General features: G+C 42.1%; 1 protein-coding gene across 2 annotated transcripts in view; it reads left to right on the top strand.

The window, feature by feature from the left end:
• The first annotated feature begins 4,066 nt into the window (after nt 1–4,066).
• Nucleotides 4,067–18,597, top strand: part of MYBBP1A (MYB binding protein 1a) — a 49,289-nt gene continuing 34,758 nt past the window's right edge. For both annotated transcript variants that reach the window (XM_060756750.2, XM_060756749.2), the window contains exons 1-8: nt 4,067–4,270; nt 5,897–5,995; nt 9,060–9,143; nt 9,405–9,479; nt 13,387–13,494; nt 13,676–13,866; nt 15,407–15,574; nt 17,195–17,312. In XM_060756750.2, coding sequence (XP_060612733.2) covers nt 4,106–4,270; nt 5,897–5,995; nt 9,060–9,143; nt 9,405–9,479; nt 13,387–13,494; nt 13,676–13,866; nt 15,407–15,574; nt 17,195–17,312 — 1,008 coding nt within the window. In that variant the 5' untranslated portion in view covers nt 4,067–4,105. The remainder of the gene's footprint in view (nt 4,271–5,896; nt 5,996–9,059; nt 9,144–9,404; nt 9,480–13,386; nt 13,495–13,675; nt 13,867–15,406; nt 15,575–17,194; nt 17,313–18,597) is intronic.

Here is an 18,597-nt window from a genome sequence, read left to right as displayed (position 1 = left end):
TTCCTTCCTGGGGGAATCCTTTGTTGGGAGGTGTTAGTATAGCACACTATTAGTATTATATATTACTATATTACTATAGATGGATGGCCCTCTGTCAGGGGTGCTTTGAATGCAAGGTTGTTGTGAGTTTTCTGGGCTGTCTGATCATGTTCCAGAAGCATTATCTTCTGACCTTTCGCCCACATCTAAGGCAGGCATCCTCAGAGGTTGAGGGGTCTGTTGGAAACTACGCGAGTGAGTATATTCCTGTGGAATGATGTCCAGGGTGGGAGAAAGAACTCTTGTCCGTTGGAGGCAAGTATGACTGTTACCATTGGCTAGCTTGATTACCATTGCAAAGCCTTGCAGCTTCAAAGCCTGGCTTCTTCCTGCCTGGGGGAATCCTTTGTTGGGAGGTGTTAGTATAGCACACTATTATTTATTTATTTATTTATTTATGGCATTTATATGCCGCCCTTCTCACCCCGAAGGGGACTCAGAGCGGCTTACAATATATATTTTCATACAATATATTATATTATTAGCATAGTAGAGTATCAGTATATACTACTATATTGCACTATACCATTATATTGTAATATTATTACTAATATTACATGTAATGTAAGTATATAATTATAATTATAATATTGAATTATTATTACTAGTATTATGTTGTATTACATTATAATTAGTATTATATTACTAATATTAGCAATATTAGTAATATATTAGTATTATATATTAGTATATTGTCCTATAGTGCAATCTTATTGGTAATATTACATGTATTTTACAGTTATGATATTATTATATTGCTTTATATTGTATTATATAATAACATTATGATCAATATAATATGTGTATACAATATATTATATTATTAGCTTGGCACACTGTTAGTATTAATTATGATCAGGGGAATCCTTTGTCGGAAGTGTTAGCTGGCCCATATAAATGTCGTAAATAAATAAATAAATTTGAGGATTTGAAACAGAGGCTGGATGGCCATCTGTTGGGGATGCTTTGAAGATTTGAAACAGGCTGCATGGCCATCTGTCAGGGGTGCTTTGAATGCAAGGTTGTTGTGGGTTTACCAGGCTGGTGAATGCCCTTGCAGTTTCAAGGCCTGGTTTCTTACTGCCTGGAGGAATCCTTTGTTGGGAGGTTTTCCTGCTTTTGGTGGTGAATGGCCTTGCGGTTTCAAGGCCTAGCTTCTTACTGCCTGGGGGAATCCTTTATTGGGAGGTTTTCCTGCTTCTAGGTGGTTAATGGCCTTGCAGTTTCCAGGCTTGGCTTCTTACTGCCTGGGGGAATCCTTTGTTGGGAGGTTTTCCTGCTTCTTGGTGGTGAATGCCCTTGCGGTTTCAAGGCCTGGCTTCTTACTGCCTGGAGGAATCCTTTGTTGGGAGGTTTTCCTGCTTCTTGGTGGTGAGTGGCCTTGCAGTTTCAAGGCCTGGCTTCTTACTGCCTGGGGGAATCCTTTGTTGGGAGGTTTTCCTGCTTCTTGGTGGTGAGTGGCCCTGCAGTTTCAAGGCTTGGTGGAATCCTTTGTTGGGAGGTTTTCCTGCTTCTTGGTGGTGAATACCCTTGCAGTTTCAAGGCCTGGCTTCTTACTGCCTGGGGGATTCCTTTGTTGGGGCTTTTCCTGCTGCTTGGTGGTGAATGGCCTTGCGGTTTCAAGGCCTGGCTTCTTACTGCCTGGGGGAATCCTTTGTTGGGAGGTGTTCCTGCTTCTTGGTGGTGAATAGCCATACAGTTTCAATTCCTGGCTTCTTACTGCTTTGGGGAATCCTTTGTTGGGAGGTGTTCCTGCTTCTTGGTGGTGAATAGCCATACAGTTTCAATTCCTGGCTTCTTACTGCTTTGGGGAATCCTTTGTTGGGAGGTTTTCCTGCTTCTTGGTGGTGAATACCCTTGCAGTTTCAAGGCCTGGCTTCTTACTGCCTGGAGGAATCCTTTGTTGGAAGGTTTTAATGCTTCTTGGTGGTGAGTGGCCCTGCAGTTTCAAGGCTTGGCGGAATCCTTTGTTGGGAGGTTTTAATGCTTCTTGGTGGTGAATGCCCTTGTGGGTTCAAGGCCTGACTTCTTACTGCCCGGGGGAATCCTTCGTAGGGAGGTTTTCCTGCTTCTTGGTGGTGAATGGCCTTGCAGTTTCAGGACTTGGCGGAATCCTTTGTTGGGAGGTTTTAATGCTTCTTGGTGGTGAATACCCTTGCAGTTTCAAGGCCTGGCTTCTTACTGCCTGGGGAATCCTTTGTTGGGAGGTTTTCCTGATTCTTGGTGGTGAATGCCTGGGGGAATCCTTTGTTGGGAGGTTTTTTGCTTCTTGGTGGTGAATGCCCTTGCGGTTTCCAGGCCTGGCTTCTTACTGCCTGGAGGAATCCTTTGTTGGGAATTTTTCCTGCTTCTTGGTGATGAATACCCTTGCAGTTTCAGGGCCTGGCTTCTTACTGCCTGGGGGAATCCTTTGTTGGGGCTTTTCTTGCTTCTTGATTAATGGCTTTGCAGTTTCCTGCCCTGGCTTCTTACTGCCTGGGGGAATCCTTTGTTGGGGCTTTTCTTGCTTCTTGATGAATGGCTTTGCAGTTTCCTGCCCTGGCTTCTTACTGCCTGGGGGAATTCTTTGTTGGGGCTTTTCCAGCTTCTTGGTGGTGAATACCCTTGCAGTTTCAGGGCCTGGCTTCTTACTGCCTGGGGGAATACTTTGTTGGGAGGTTTTCCTGCTTCTTGGTGTTGAATGACCTTGCAGTTTGAAGTCCTGGCTTCTTTCTGCCTGGGGGAATCCTTTGTTGGGGCTTTTCTTGCTTCTTGATGAATGGCTTTGCAGTTTCCTGCCCTGGCTTCTTACTGCCTGGGGGAATACTTTGTTGGGAGGTTTTCCTGCTTCTTGGTGGTGAATGGTCCTGCAGTTTCAAGGCCTGGCTTCTTACTGCCTGGGGGAATCCTTTATTGGGAGATTTTCCTGCTTCTTGGTGGTGAATGCCCTTTCAGTTACAAGGCCTGGCTTCTTACTGCCCGGAGGAATCCTTTGTTGGGAGGTTTTAATGCTTCTTGATGGTGAATTCCTGGGTTTTCCTACTTCTTGGTGGTGAATGCTTGGGGGAATCCTTTGTTGGGAGGTTTTCCTGCTTCTTGGTGGTGAATGCCTGGGGGAATCCTTTGTTGGGAGGTTTTCCTCCTTCTTGGTGGTGAATGCCTGGGGGAATCCTTTGTTGGGAGGTTTTCTTCCTCCTTGGTGGTGAATGCCTGGGGGAATCCTTAGTTGGGAGGTTTTCCTCCTTCTTGGTGGTGAATGCCTGGGGGAATCCTTTGTTGGGAGGTTTTCCTGCTTCTTGGTGGTGAATGCCCGGGGGAATCCTTTGTTGGGAGGTTTTCCTCCTTCTTGGTGGTGAATGCCTGGGGGCATCCTTTGTTGGGAGGTTTTCCTGCTTCTTGGTGGTGAATGTCTGGGGGAATCCTTTGTTGGGAGGTTTTCCTCCTTTTTGGTGGTGAATGCCTGGGGTAATCCTTTCTTGGGAGGTTTTCCTCCTTCTTGGTGGTGAATGCCTAGGGGAATCCCTTGTTGGGAGGTTTTCCTGCTTCTTGGTGGTGAATGCCTGGGGGAATCCTTTGTTGGGAGGTTTTCCTCCTTCTTGGTGGTGAATGCTTGGGGGAATCCTTTGTTGGGAGGTTTTCCTCCTTCTTGGTGGTGAATGCCTGGGGGAATCCTTTGTTGGGAGGTTTTCCTGCTTCTTTATGGTGAATTCCTGGGGGAATCCTTTGTTGGGAGGTTTTCCTCCTTCTTGGTGGTGAATGCCTGGGGGAATCCTTAGTTGGGAGGTCTTGGTGGAATGTGGTTAGACTGGATGGCGTAGGAGGTCTCTTCCAACTCTAATATTCTATGGGGAAAGAAAGGATTGGGTAGAGGAGAACTCCAGCTTGGAGGAACTTCAACTCCCAGGATTCCCTACCTAGGCTGTCCATAGGAAAGAATTCTGGGAATCGTAGTACAAAATGACCTCCCCGCATGCAATACCAAGCGATTCCGAGCGGTGGCAGCCGAGAGCCGGATGTTGCCCTGGAAGTGGGTGCGGATACGCATGCGCGTGAGGCGGGAATTGACATCCGGTTCCTTTTCCCAAGCATGGAGAGCAATGGCGGCGCGGAGGCTTCTTCTTCGGCGGGCGAGAGGCTCTTGGGCCAAAGCCGGGAGTTCCTGGACTTCTTCTGGGAGATCGCCAGGCCCGAGCAGGAGAGGCGCGTGGGAGGCACCCAGGGACTCCTGGCACACCTCAAGGAGAGGAGGAAGGTCAGTCTTTGGGCTTGGAAGGGAACCCCAAAGGGCATCTAGTCCAACCCCCACACGTGGACACCAGACAGAGGGACACCCAGGCTCCACTTAATAATAGTAATCATAATAATAGTATCCTAGAGTTGGAAGACACCATCTGATCACTCCCGACAGAGGGTCACCCACCTTCTACTTAATAATAATCATAACAATAGTATCCTAGAGTTGGGAGACACCATCTGATCCCTCCCGACAGAGGGCCATCCACCCTCCACTTAATAATAATCATAATAATAGTATCCTAGAGTTGGAAGACACCATCTGATCCCTCCTGACAGAGGGCCACCCACCCTCCACTTAATAATAATCATAATAATAGTATCCTGGAGTTGGAAGACACCATCTGATCCCTCCTGACAGAGGGCCATCCAGACTCCACTTAATCATAATCATAATAATAGCATCCTAGAGTTGGGAGACACCATCTGATCCCTCCCAACAGAGGGCCATCTAGACTATACTCAATAATAATGAGAATAATAGTATCCTAGAGTTGGAAGACACCATCTGATCCCTCCCGACAGAGGGTCACCCAGCCTATACTCAATAATCATGATAATAATAGCATCCTGGGGTTGGAAGACACTATCTGAACTCAACCACCCAACCTCTACTTAAAATTCACAATAATAACAGCATCCTAGAGTTGGAAGACACCATCCAATCTCTCCCGACAGAGGGTCACCCATTATTATTATTATTATTATTATTATCACTCAGGATAATAATAATAATAATAATAATAGTATCCTGGGGTTGGAAGACACCATTTGATCCCTCCTGACAGAGGGCCACCCAGGCTCCACTTAATAATCATCATAATAATAGTATTCTAAAGTTGGAAAACACCATCTGATCCCTCCCGACAGAGGGCCACCCAGACTCCACTTAATAATAATCATAATAATAGTATCCTAGAGTTGGAAGACACCATCTGATCCCTCCTGACAGAGGGCCACCCAGACTCCACTTAATCATAATAATAATAATAGCATCCTAGAGTTGGGAGACACCATCCAATCTCTCCTGACAGAGGGCCACCAAGCCTATACTTAATCATAATGATAATAATATTATCCTAGAGTTGGAAGACACCATCTGATCCCTCCTGACAGAGGGCCACCCAGACTCTACTTAATAATAATCATAATAATAGTATCCTAGAGTTGGAAGACACCATCTGATCCCTCCTGACGGAGGGTCACCCAGCCTCTACTTAATAATAATCATAATAATAGTATCCTAGAGTTGGGAGACACTATCTGATCCCTCCCAAAAGAGGGCCACCCACCCTCTACTTAATGGTAATAATAGTATCCTAGAATTGGAAGACACCATCTGATCCCTCCCAATAGAGGGCCACCTATTAATAATAATAATAATAGTAATAATAATAATAATAATATCCTAGAGTTGGAAGAGAGGCTCAAGTGCCATCTAGTCCAAACCCATTCAGTCCTAAAGAAAGACACCATCTGATCCCTACCGGCAGATGGCCATGCACACTCTATTAAAAAAAGCAGCAAGGTTGAGAGAGAGAGAACTTTGCCTTGCTTCAGTGTCTCCATGCATTGTTTCTTTTAGGATGGCGACCTGTTGAAATACACATTAAAGCGCCTGGTTGTGGGATTGGGAGCCACGCGAGAGGCGTCCCGTCCGGGATTCAGCCTGGCCTTGGCACAGGTGCGGAGCTGTTTGTTTATGTATTAATTAATGTATTTATTTACTTGTTGCATTTTTTTTATTACTCACGTGATGGCTCGAGGCGGAGTACAACCAAGTAAAAAACAAGTGAACATAAACATACAATAAATTACTAAAGTACGCAGACAAGAACACACACGTATCGATCTATCTTTTATCTATACACCTAATATAATAATTAATAATCATTATTATTAATAATACATGTGTGTTCATTTGCAAAGTCAACCTCCCATCTCCACAAACAGCTTTAAATCCCACCACTCGGGTGACATCAGTGGCCCTCCCTCCAACGACATTAGTGAGCACTACATCCTGTTATAGAGGAGGAATTTTGGGGTCTTTGCCAGGAGGCAGAGACCAATTAGACTCATCAAAGAGTTCTTTTCCCTGACAAGACAGAGAGAAGCACCCAATCCCTGATTTTTCCCAATAAAAGGTCTCACCAAGTTGAAGGAAGTGCCACCGAGATGTTTTATTTGCGATTAAACTGAAAAGGATGCAGAGCAGCAATCATTCGCCAAGCAGAGCATGTGGTTACAGAAGTAAAGGCCATTTTTATAGAAAATACAGAGTTGTGAGTTTCAAAATTCCCGCTCCCCCCTCCCACCCAGCTTGAAGGGGATTGGCTGATGCGCAAACAGCTGGGAGGAGGCTTGGCCATCCCCATGCATCAGGGCCAATCACAGGGCTTTCGCGATGCAACAGAGCCTATCAGGAGGCTCCTGCTGCCTTGACGCTCCAGCGAATCGGAAGGGAGGGAGGCGGGATGAAGGGATACAATGCATTCTGGATTATGACAAAATTGTTCCTGAGGCTTAGCGAGATCCGGGTGGGGGGTCTGCCAGCCAAGCCATTCTATTGTGTTCGTGAGTGAAGGCAATAAACATATGTTAAAGAAATCCAGGTTTTCCTGTCGGCATCAGATATGACACAAAGGGGAAGACTTGGATGGAAGTTCTTTGTGGAGAAATTTGAAAGAAAAATGGCTTGGAGGCAAAAAGAAGATTTTTCTAAGGTCATATTCCCCCCATTGTTATATGATTAAAAAGTCTGCCAAACAGAAATCCTAATGGTGGTCAAAAGGATTTCCTTTACTATTGTCCATGCAAAGAATGTCCAAAGAGAAGGGTCTTTTTCCTGATCGCTGATGGCTTTTCCAGAGGCAGGGCAGCTTCCTTGTAGATTTCCCCCAAGGAGAGGGGAAGGGGGCAAAAGGGTCAGGGCAAGGTCAAATACATGAAGGGAAATATAGAAATACAGGAGAAAATATGAAAATATAGAAATCATAATACAGAGAGTAAACCCAACTACCTTCCCCCAGTATCCATAGTTCATTTTATTCATAGTGCGGATAGTCCATAAAGGGAAATATATCCATGAGGGGGAAAGAGATTCCCTTGTTTGTGAGATGGGGGACCATCAGTAGCCCAGGTGTGCCTCAGGTGGAAAAAGTCAAATATTTTCGTGGCATAATTTTCAGTAATAAATTGGTTACCTTCTGCTGTAAACATATGAAAATAGGGCACAAATCCTTGATTAAATGATACACACCAAATTGACCAAGGCTTAACCCTTATTATCCAGCCTGGTGTCCTTGCCCTTAGCAAACTATAAGTTTCTATCTCTAATTTGGGGGGGGGGGGTCATGTTCGACTTCATTCCCATTGTTCCATTCTCTCTCCATTGGTGTGGAATTTCAATCACCCTGCCTACTGCCTCTCCCTTAACCCTTTTCTATGGTGCACAGCAAAGAGAGTGAAATTGAGCCGCAACTAAGCATACTGCAGGGGGTTGTTATAGTGAGTGCCACATCCCAGTGTTCCTTTCTCTCTCCATTGGTAGTTTTTGTTTTAAATCCTGTTTTAAACTCCTGGGTTGTGATTGTAATGCAGTTCATTCACTTATTAATCAGTCACTGGATTGGAAATTTCCCTGTGCAGTTGCTTCCTTCCAAATCCCACAATTATACTGTGACGATTGCAGCTTCCCAGAAAGCTCTGACGAGGAAGTGTGTGTGTTTCCTTCCTTCCTCCTTCCCTTCCCTCTGCCTAGTGTACAGGAGTTGATTATAAATTGTATGATTTTAACTGTATTTGTGTTTAGATTGGCTGCAGTAAGGCTGGAGCGGCCTAAGTCAGAGGAGTCCTCCATGTGCATTGCCACGGAGACCGATGCAGGAGAGAGGGAAGTGGGAGGAGCTTAGAGGGGAGAGTTTGAAAAAACGACAGTTAAAAATCAGTTAGGGTTTAGGTTTAGAGGAGTGAGCAGTCAGGAGTTAGGTTCAGAGGAGTGAGGAGTTGGGAGAGAAGGAAAGGAAAGGTGGCGGAGTGACTTGTGAAGCAAAACTTTGAGGCTTTGAAAAGCTGGGTTTGACTACTGGAAGTTTCTCAGGCTAGTGCAGCCGAATGGTGAAACAGAGCTGGTATTCTTTTAGTCTAAGGAGAGGCTAAAGAATAGTTTACTTAGTATTTGATCTAGGGAGGATCAACTAAGGGAAACATCCCTGTATGGAAACTTTGTCTGAAACAAGTGCTCTACGTCAGAAAGATACTGTGTTACTTGAAAGAATGAACTGTTAAAGTTACAAGTATTATTCCAAGTGCAACAAGGAAAAGTTACGTCATGCAACCACACGCTGTGTACTTAATAAAATTGTTAACTTTTATTTGAAGATTGCCTCAGCTCCGTCTATTCTGGGTACAAAGTGCCATTTCTCACAATATTACAACTTACCTCACGTGGTGGCAGAAACGTAGGGGAAAGTAACCAAATAAATCTACATTCATCTCTCCAGTCACGCTACAATATATACAGTGTAATCACTACTAAGTTATTACTTTCTTAATAAAGGAGGAGGTGCAATTGAACAGCCTCCCTTCCAACTTGATGGTAAATTTGGTTCCTAATCGGCAACCTCCATTGCAAATCGGCCAGTTCTTTTTAAAATTGGGAACTGGGGTAAAATCTTCTGAATACTAGTTCCTTTCAAATTGGTGGCAACAATAATTCATCCCTCCGCTCCCTTGCTTCTTTTCACTAGGTTTTGCAAGGTTTCGAGGAGATCTCCCTCCTCTCGGCTCTGGACGAAATCAAAGAGAAATACGGCCTTGGCAAAGTGAAGAAGGTAAGACGAGAGGCAGCTTCGGTCCCTGGTTAACTCAGTACTTAAAGTGGGAGTTGTAGTTTACTAAACCCCTCCAATGATGCATCGAGAGCAAACTTGGCCAACATAACAAACTTTAAGTACTGATGGAGTTTTTCGGGGTTCACCTGGCATTGTGGGAGTTGTAGTTCATCCACAGTCCTGGAAACCTTTTGGGTGTAAGACTGCCGTTGCCACCCCCAGTTTCCAACTGATATATATTTTTTTAAATTGTCATTTCAGAAGCTCTTTCGAAACGCTCTGTTTGGAAACTTCTTTGGAGTGTTGGCTCTGTTCCAGTCTGGACGTCTTGCAAAGGTAAAGCCGATGGGAGTCTCTTTGTAGGAGAGCGGGAAAAAGCAGAGTATGAATCAACACCATAAATAAAAGCACGCTATCAGCAGAATCCAAGCTTATCTACACACTGGGTTGTTGTAGGTTTTTCCGGGCTATATGGCCATGTTCTAGAGCAGGGGTTCTCAAACTTTTTAAACCGGGGGCCAGTTCACTGTCCCTCAGACCGTTGGAGGGCCGGACTATAGTTTTTTTTAAAAAAAATCAATTAAAAAATCCCTATGCACATTGCACATATCTTATTTGGCTGTGTGGAAGGGCCCTTAAAGGGAGGGGGTTCTTTCTAGCCCTCTTTAGGCAGTACTTCCAAGAGCAGAGAATGGGAAATCTCCCTCTTTCTAGTCTGAACAAAATCTGGCTACCAGTATTAAAAAAAACTCTAAAATTATAACTGTAAAAAAATAACAATACTCAAACACAGGGGAACTCCAGACAAGAAGCAATCAGGGCTAGTTAATCACCTCACCCTAAAAACTGTCAGGCTATGAAATGGTAATCAAGGTGGCCAATTGAAACATTCATACCTACCTCCAACAGACAAGAGTTCTTTCTCCCACCCTGGATCTTCCACAATTATCCTAGTTAAAGGTTTTCCTCTGACATGAAGTCCAGTCGTGTCCGACTCTGAGGTGGTGCTCATCTGCATTTCTAAGTCGAAGAGCCGGCGTTGTCCGTAGACACCTCCAAGATCATGTGGCCAGCATGACTGCATGGAGCGCCGGGGCAGCCTCACTTGGCTGGCTCAAGCTGCCCATCGGGCATGAGAGAGAGAGTGAGCCAGCCAAGGGAGGAGCAGCACCGCATGACCTACCCTCACGTAAAGCACCTCGCAAGGTGCTTTACGCGAGAGTAGACCGCACGGAGCAACTGTCCTTGGCTGGCTCACGCTGCTCATCGGCCCGATGGGCAGCGTGAACCTGCCAAGGGAGGAGCAGCACCGTGGGGTCTACTCTTGCCTAAAGCACCTCACGAGGTGCTTTACGCAAGAGTAGACCACGCAGAGCAGCTGCCCTTGGCTGGCTCACGCTGCTCATCGGGCTGACGGGCAGTGTGAGCCAGCCAGGGAAGGGGCACTGTGGGGGGGGGGGGCGCTCCCCCTCCGCGGGCCGGATAAGTGCCCTTGGCGGGCCAGAAGTGGCCCGCAGGCCTTAGTTTGGGGACCCCTGTTCTAGAGGCATTTTCTCCTGACGTTTCGCCTGCATCTATGGCAAGCATCCTCAGAGGTAGTGAGGTCTGTTGGAAGTAGGAAAATGGGTTTGTATATCTGTGGAATGACCGGGGTGGGACAAAGGACTTTTTCTGCTGCAGCTAGGTGTGAATGTTTCAACTGACCAACTTGATTAGCATTTAATGGCTTGGAAGTGCCTGGGGGGAATCTTTTGTTGAGAGTGATTTGATGTGCCTGATAGTTTACTCTCTGTTGTTTTGCTGTTGTAATTTTTGAGTTTTTTAATACTGGTAGCCAGATTTTGTTTATTTTCATGGTTTCTTCCTTTTTGTTGAAATTGTCCACGTGCTTTTGGATTTCAACAGACGTCAGGAGAAAATGCCTCTAGAACATGGCCTTATAGCCCGGAAAAACCTACAACAACCCAGTGATTCTGGCCATGAAAGCCTTCGATAATACATTTATCTACACACTGTTTAGTAAACTCACAGAGTCAGGTTTTCACCCAACATATCTGGAGACTTTAATCTTCACCATTGCAATATGTACAAATGTACAATCAGGATACGCAGATCCACTTTCAAGCTTGTCCTTATAAAATGGTCGGATCCTCAGGGAGTCGCATACAGACGCGACAGATACTCGCAGTGAGTCACACAGGAGAGAGAAAGATGGAACTTTTTGTCTCCCTTTTATTGCCATCTGCTGGCAGGTCATCAGTAAGGGACAATGACTGATGCAACCCCTTTGCAATACACCTCGCATGGATATGATTCAGTCATTTCCACAACCCTGTAGGCATAAAATAATAATAATAATAATAATAATAATAATAATAATAATAATAATAACTTTATTTATACTCCGCCACCATCTCCCCAAGGTACTCAGAGTGGCTTACATGAGGCCAAGCCCAACAACACATCAAAACAAGCAATAATAAAACAACAAGCAATAAACAAAAATAAACAATACAGTTAATATACTGTATATACTTGAGTATAAGCCTAGTTTTTCAGCCCTTTTTTTAGGCTGAAAAAGTTCCCCTCGGCTTATACTCGAGTCAATGTTATTTATTATTTTACTCTGTTATTAGTGTTATTTTATTACATTTATTATTTTACTCTATTACCGGTACTTATTATTAGAAGGATACATTATCACATTGACATTGAAGAAGGTTAGAATAATGGTTTAATCAGAATTGGACTGTCTTATCTTAAATTACAGTTTTATGTCAACACTAGCTGTCCCCTGTCACATGTTGCTGTGGCCCAGTCTGTGTATATGTGTTTTGTGTGTGTATATATGTGTGTATATATTTGTGTATATGTGTGTTTGCGTATATATGTGGTTTTGTGCATGCATTGTAATGTATTTTTGGGGGGTCTTTTTGCTTATAAAGTCTCTTTTGCTGTTTTTTTCCAGTGTTTTTATGAGTGTTTTTATTATAATAATAATAATAGTAATAATAATAATAATAATAATAAGGCTTGATGGCAAAATGCAAGTGTCTTTATAATAATAATAATAATGCAAGTGTCTTTATAATAATAATAATAATAATAATAATAATAATAAGGCTTGATGGCAAAATGCAAACGTCTTAATAATAATAATAATAATAATAATAATAAGGCTTGATGGCAAAATGCAAGTGTCTTTATAATAATAATAATAATAATAATAATAATAATAATAAGGCTTGATGCCAAATGCAAATTTCTTTATAATAATAATGTTTGTTGGCAAAATGCAAGTGTCTTTATAATAATAATAATAATAATAATAAGGCTTGATCTTAAATTACAGTTTTATGTCAACACTAGCTGTCCCCTGTCACATGTTGCTGTGGCCCAGTCTGTGTATATGTGTTTTGTGTGTGTATATATGTGCGTATATATTTGTGTATATGTGTGTTTGCGTATATATGTGGTTTTGTGCATGCATTGTAATGTATTTTTGGGGGTTTTTTTTGCTTATAAAGTCTCTTTTGCTGTTTTTTTCCAGTGTTTTTATGAGTGATGGTGACTCATTGGCTTGATATTTCTATTGCATCCAAATTTGGAGTCAATTCGTCCAGTGAATGCGTCCACCTGAGGGTGGGTGACCGGGACAGATTAGGGATTCTGTTAGTGTACCGTCCACCTCGCTGCACTACAGTCTCCCTGCCTGAGCTAGCGGGTTGTTCCGAGTTGTCAGAGGCCTGTTAAAACCCACCACTCAGGATGGGTGCCCTGATGACTCAGCAGCTCGCTGTGAAGCCTTTGAGTTATGTTAATCCTATAAATGAACATTACATTTTTATTTATATAGATTCAAAAACATTGAACCTACGGCTGCCTCAGTTAATGTAATTTTATTGGTATCTATTTTTATTTTGAAACTGACCCATAGCTGCTGCATTTCCCACGCTCGGCTTATACTCGAGTCAATACCTTTTCCCGGTTTTTGTGGTAAAATTAGGTGCCTCGGCTTATATTCGGGTCGGCTTATACTCGAGTATATACGGTAACTCATAGGTAGACAATAACACACAAGAATTTAAAAACCTATGGCTGGGCCATAGTCGTTATCCAAGGACTTTTAATATTCCACATGTTCGTCAAACAGTATGTTGCAGGATCTTGGACCACGTGTATCAATGCATGTCTACCCTCTCTTGTGTCCATCTCTGTATCTCTATGTGTTTCTCTCGTTTAGGAGCCGAAGGCCCTCTCCGAGTGCGTCCAGCTCCTCCAAAGCCTTTCTGAGCATCATGCCCACCTGAAGGATCTCCCTCGGAAGACGCTGGCGGACATTGTCGCCGAGGTAATGGCAACATTGCAGGCCTCTTAAAGCCATTGCGTTGCTTTGTAAGTCCATCCTGTTCTGTGTTGACGCTGCCCTTCCTCAGTCCCAGAGGACTTCGGCTCTTTTGGAGAGGCACCCTGCCTTTTTCCCCAGCCTGGGAATTCAAGGAAGTGGCTCACTTCTGCCTCGTTGCTCTTAGATCCCGGAAACCGTGTTCGAAGAGGTGCTCTTTGGTATCTTGGAAGATGAGCTCAGTGCCGCTTTCAGTACCCCAGGGCAACTGTACCTCTTGCTGGTGGGCATCCAGAAGTTCCCGAGGGTCCTGGGTCCGGAAAAGCTGAAGGCGCTCCTTGGCACGTCGGCTGTCGTCACCGAGGAGAATATTCCCCGGTAAGTCGGAAAGAGAAGACTTAAAAAACATCAACAAGCATGAAGCACTGAAGCTTCCAAAGGCTTGATTCAAATGTCTTAATAATAATATGCAAATGTCTTAATAATAATAATAATAATAAGGCTTGATGGCAAAATGCAAGTGTCATAATAATAATAATAATAATAATAATAATAATAGTAATAATAGTAAGACTTGATGGCAAAATGCAAGTGTCTTAACAATAATAATAATAATAATAATAAGACTTGATGGCAAAATGCAAGTGTCTTAATAATAATAATAATAATAATAATAATAAGGCTTGATGCCAAATGCAAATGTCTTTATAATAATAATAAGGTTTGTTGGCAAAATGCAAGTGTCTTTATAATAATAATAATAATAATAATAATAATAATAATAAGGCTTGATGGCAAAATGCAAGTGTCTTTATAATAATAATAATAATAATAAGGCTTGATGGCAAAATGCAAGTGTCTTTATAATAATAATAATAATAATAAGGCTTGATGGCAAAATGCAAGTGTCTTTATAATAATAATAATAAGGTTTGATGGCAAAATGCAAGTGTCTTTATAATAATAATAATAATAATAATAATAATAAGGCTTGATAGCAAAATACAAGTGTCTTTATAATAATAATAATAATAATTAGGCTTGATGGCAAAATGCAAGTGTCTTTATAATAATAATAATAAGGTTTGATGGCAAAATGCAAGTGTCTTTATAATAATAATAATAATAATAATAATAAGGCTTGATAGCAAAATACAAGTGTCTTTATAATAATAATAATAATAATTAGGCTTGATGGCAAAATGCAAGGATCTATAATAATAATAATAATAATAATAATAATAAGTATTGATGGCAAAATGCAAGTGTCTTTATAATAATAATAATAATAATAATAATAATAATAATAACTAATACTACTACTAGCTTGGGTGCCCTACAACAACAACTACTACTACTAGCTTGGGTACCTGGTGTTGTCCAGAGTAAGTTAATACAGGCAGGGTTTGGGAGTGATTGACCTTGGCATATGGGAGTTGTAGTTCACCCGCATCCAAAGTACTCTGAACCCAGTTGACGACAGATCTGAACCAAATTTGGTACACAGACCCAACATGGCCAACGGTGAATACTGGTAGGAATTTGGGGAGGATTGATCCACCATTTTGGGAGGTGTAGTTCACCCACATCCTTATGAATTGCGCCAAGCGCCAAGCATGCCTGCTCTCCCCTTCTCACTTGGAGTCTCAGAAATAACCCTCCCCTTGGCTGAGAGGCCAGGCAATCACAGCGCAGGAGGAGGACTTTTGGAGGGCAGATTTGCCATCTGGCGGAGAGATCTTCAGCCTTCTCTGCCAAAGGGGTTCCTAACCCAACCTGTATTCAAACTTGGCCATATTTAGTATGTGTGCCAATTTTGGTCCAGATCTGTCGTCTGCTAGTTGCACAGCTGTGAGCTTTATTTCTCCATCTAAGCAAAGAGGCTTAGACTTACCCTTTCTTTGGTTCTTCCCTCGAGATTGGTGGAGGTGTTGAAGATGGCGGCCAAGACCGAACGCAAGGACCGGGGCCTTCCGACCGTCGGCTTGGACTTGATGAAGGTGGCCCTTCAGGAAGGCCGCTTCGAGCTCTTCTGGACGGACGTCGTCGAGAACGGGCTGCTCGCCGACCACGCCGGACCCTGCAGGTGTCGTGAATTATCCTTTTTGGACCTTAGCAATGTTCTGTGATCTGTTTTGAGAGAAAGAGATAAACACGCAGGCTCTTGTACTGCTGATATTATTATTATTATCGTCATTATCCTCTACTACTACTAATCAGTTTTTAATTAGTTTTTCTTTTAGTCTTGACATGCAGCCTGCCCATTGTCACCGTGATTACGTTTACTGTAATGTTTATATTGTTATGCATTCATATGTTTTATGTAATTATGTTGTTGTTGTTTATTGCTTGTGTTTCGGTTTTATTTTACTGTAAACACAAGCAATAAACACCCACCTCATAGGAAACCTGCTACAAAACAGGAGCTTTTTTGTTGAGTTCCAGGACCAGAGAAGCAGATGGCGGAAACAGAAGAACGGCCTGCCTCAGGAGCGTGCTTGCCGCATCCATGTCCAACATCTACACAAATGACCAGCCACTGCCAGAAGGGACAGAGAGTTTCATCTATGCTGACGATCGTGCCATCACCACTCAAGGAAATCAGCTACAGAACAGGAGTTTTTTTGTTGACTTCCAGGGCCAGAGAAGCAGATGGCGGAAACAGAAAAACGGCCTGCCTCAGGGGAGTGTGCTTGCTCCATCCATGTTCCACATTGACACAAATGACCAGCCACTGCCAGAAGGGACAGAGAGTTTCATCTATGCTGACGATCGTGCCATCACCACTCAAGGAAATCAGCTACAGAACAGGAGCTTTTTTGTTGAGTTCCAGGGCCAGAGAAGCAGATGGCGGAAACAGAAGAACGGCCTGCCTCAGGGGAGCGTGCTTGCTCCATCCTTGTTCAACATCTACACAAATGACCAGCCACTGCCAGAAGGAACAGAGAGCTTCATCTATGCTGACAATCGTGCCATCACCACTCAAGCAGGGAGCTTTGAGATGGTTGAACAGAAACTCTCTGAAGCTCTAGGTGCCCTTACTGCCTATTACAGGGAAAACCAGCTGACTCATCATCCATCTAAAACACAGACATGTGCTTTTCACCTTAAGAACAGACAAGCATCCCGAGCTCTGAGGATTATTACCTGGGAAGGAATCCCACTGAAGCATTGCAGCGCACCCAAATACCTGGGAGTCACTCTGGACCATGCTCTGACCTACAAGAAGCACTGCCTGAACATCAAGCAAAAAGTGGGCGCTAGAAATAATATCATACGAAGGCACAACCTGGGGATCACAACCAGATACAGTGAAGACATCTGCCCTTGCGCTGTGCTACTCTGCTGCTGAGTAAGCATGTCCAGTGTGGAACACATCTCACCACACTAAAACAGTGGATGTGGCTCTTCATGAGATATGGGGTGTCTGCGCCCTACACCACTGGAGAAATTACACCGCTTAGCCAGTATTGCACCACCTGACATCCGCCGGGAAGTAGCAGCCAATAGCGAAAGGACCAAGGCAGAGACATCTCCAGCTCATCCCTTGTTTGGGTATCAGCCAGCATGCCAACGACTTAAATCAAGACATAGTTTTCTAAGATCTACAGAGACCTTTCATAGACCCTTAGCCAGGCCCAAATGTGGAGATGCTCTGTTAGCCATCATCTTTGTTAAAACTCCTTTTTGTTTTGTTCTGTCCTAGTTACATGTGCTACCGGTTGCTGGGCAGCGCTCTCCCGCTCTTATCCCTCAAGCAGCTCAAGATGATTCTTCAAGGGGAAGTCATGCGCCACTATGGGGTCCATGTTGTGTCAACAAAGGTGAGTGACCACAAAATCTTATCTGTGAGGGATGAAGCATGGTTCGCTAAATGGACACACCTAGCTCCAGCAGACAAGAGCCCTTTGTCCCACCCTGGTCATTCCACAGATATATAAACCCTTTTGCCTACTTCCAAGACCTCACTACCTCTGAGGATGCTTGCCATAGATGCAGGCGAAACGTCAGGAGATAATGCTTCTAGACCATGGCCATATAGCCCAATAATACTTATTGCAGAATTATTATTATTAGCATCAGCAGCAGCATTATACAATTTATTACATTATATTATATCTTCTATCTATCTTTTCTATATACCGTATATACTTGAGTATAAGTTGACCCGAATATAAACCAAGACTCCTAATTTTACCACCAAAAAATGGGAAAACGTATTGACTCGATAAGTCGAGGGCAGGAAATGCAGCAGCTACAGGTAATACAAAATAAATATAGATACCAATAAAATTACATTAATTGAAGAAACAGTAGGTTAAATGTTGTTCAATGTTTACATAAAATGGTATTTAAAGTAAGACTAACCAGCTTTGATTAAACCATTATTCTAACCTTTTTCAGTGTCAATGTGCTTACGTATCCCTCCAATAATAATAAAGTAAATAATAAATGTAATAACAATAATAATAAAGTAAAATAATAAATGTAATAATAATAATAATAAAGTAAAATAATAAACGTAATAACAATAATAATAACGTAAAATAAGAAATGTAATAATAATAATAAAGTAAAATAATAAATGTAATAACAACAATATTAAAGTAAAATAATAAATGTAATAACAATAATAATAAAGTAAAATAATGTAAATGTAATAACAATAATAATAATAACGTAAAATAATAAATGTAATAATAATAATAAAGTAAAATAATAAATGTAATAATAATAAATAGAGTAAAATAATGTAAATGTAATAATATTTACTATTATTAATAATAATTACTATTATTTTTATTACATTTATTCTTTTACTGTTATTAAGAATAAATGTAATAAAAATAATAGTAATAACAGAGTAAAAGAATAAATGTAATAACAATAATAATAATAAAGTAAAAGAATAAATGTAATAATAATAATAAATAGAGTAAAATAATGTAAACGTAATAATACCAATAATAGAGTAAAAGAATAAATGTAATAAAAATAATAGTAATAACAGAGTAAAATAATAAATGTAATAACAGTAATAATAAAGTAAAATAATAAATGTAATAATAATAAATAGAGTAAAATAATGTAAATGTAATACTACCAATA

This window comes from Anolis sagrei, chromosome 11, assembly GCF_037176765.1.
Source record: "Anolis sagrei isolate rAnoSag1 chromosome 11, rAnoSag1.mat, whole genome shotgun sequence".
In the NCBI taxonomy this organism is placed as follows: Eukaryota; Metazoa; Chordata; class Lepidosauria; order Squamata; family Dactyloidae; genus Anolis; species Anolis sagrei.
This window is presented reverse-complemented; position numbering and strand designations above follow the sequence as displayed.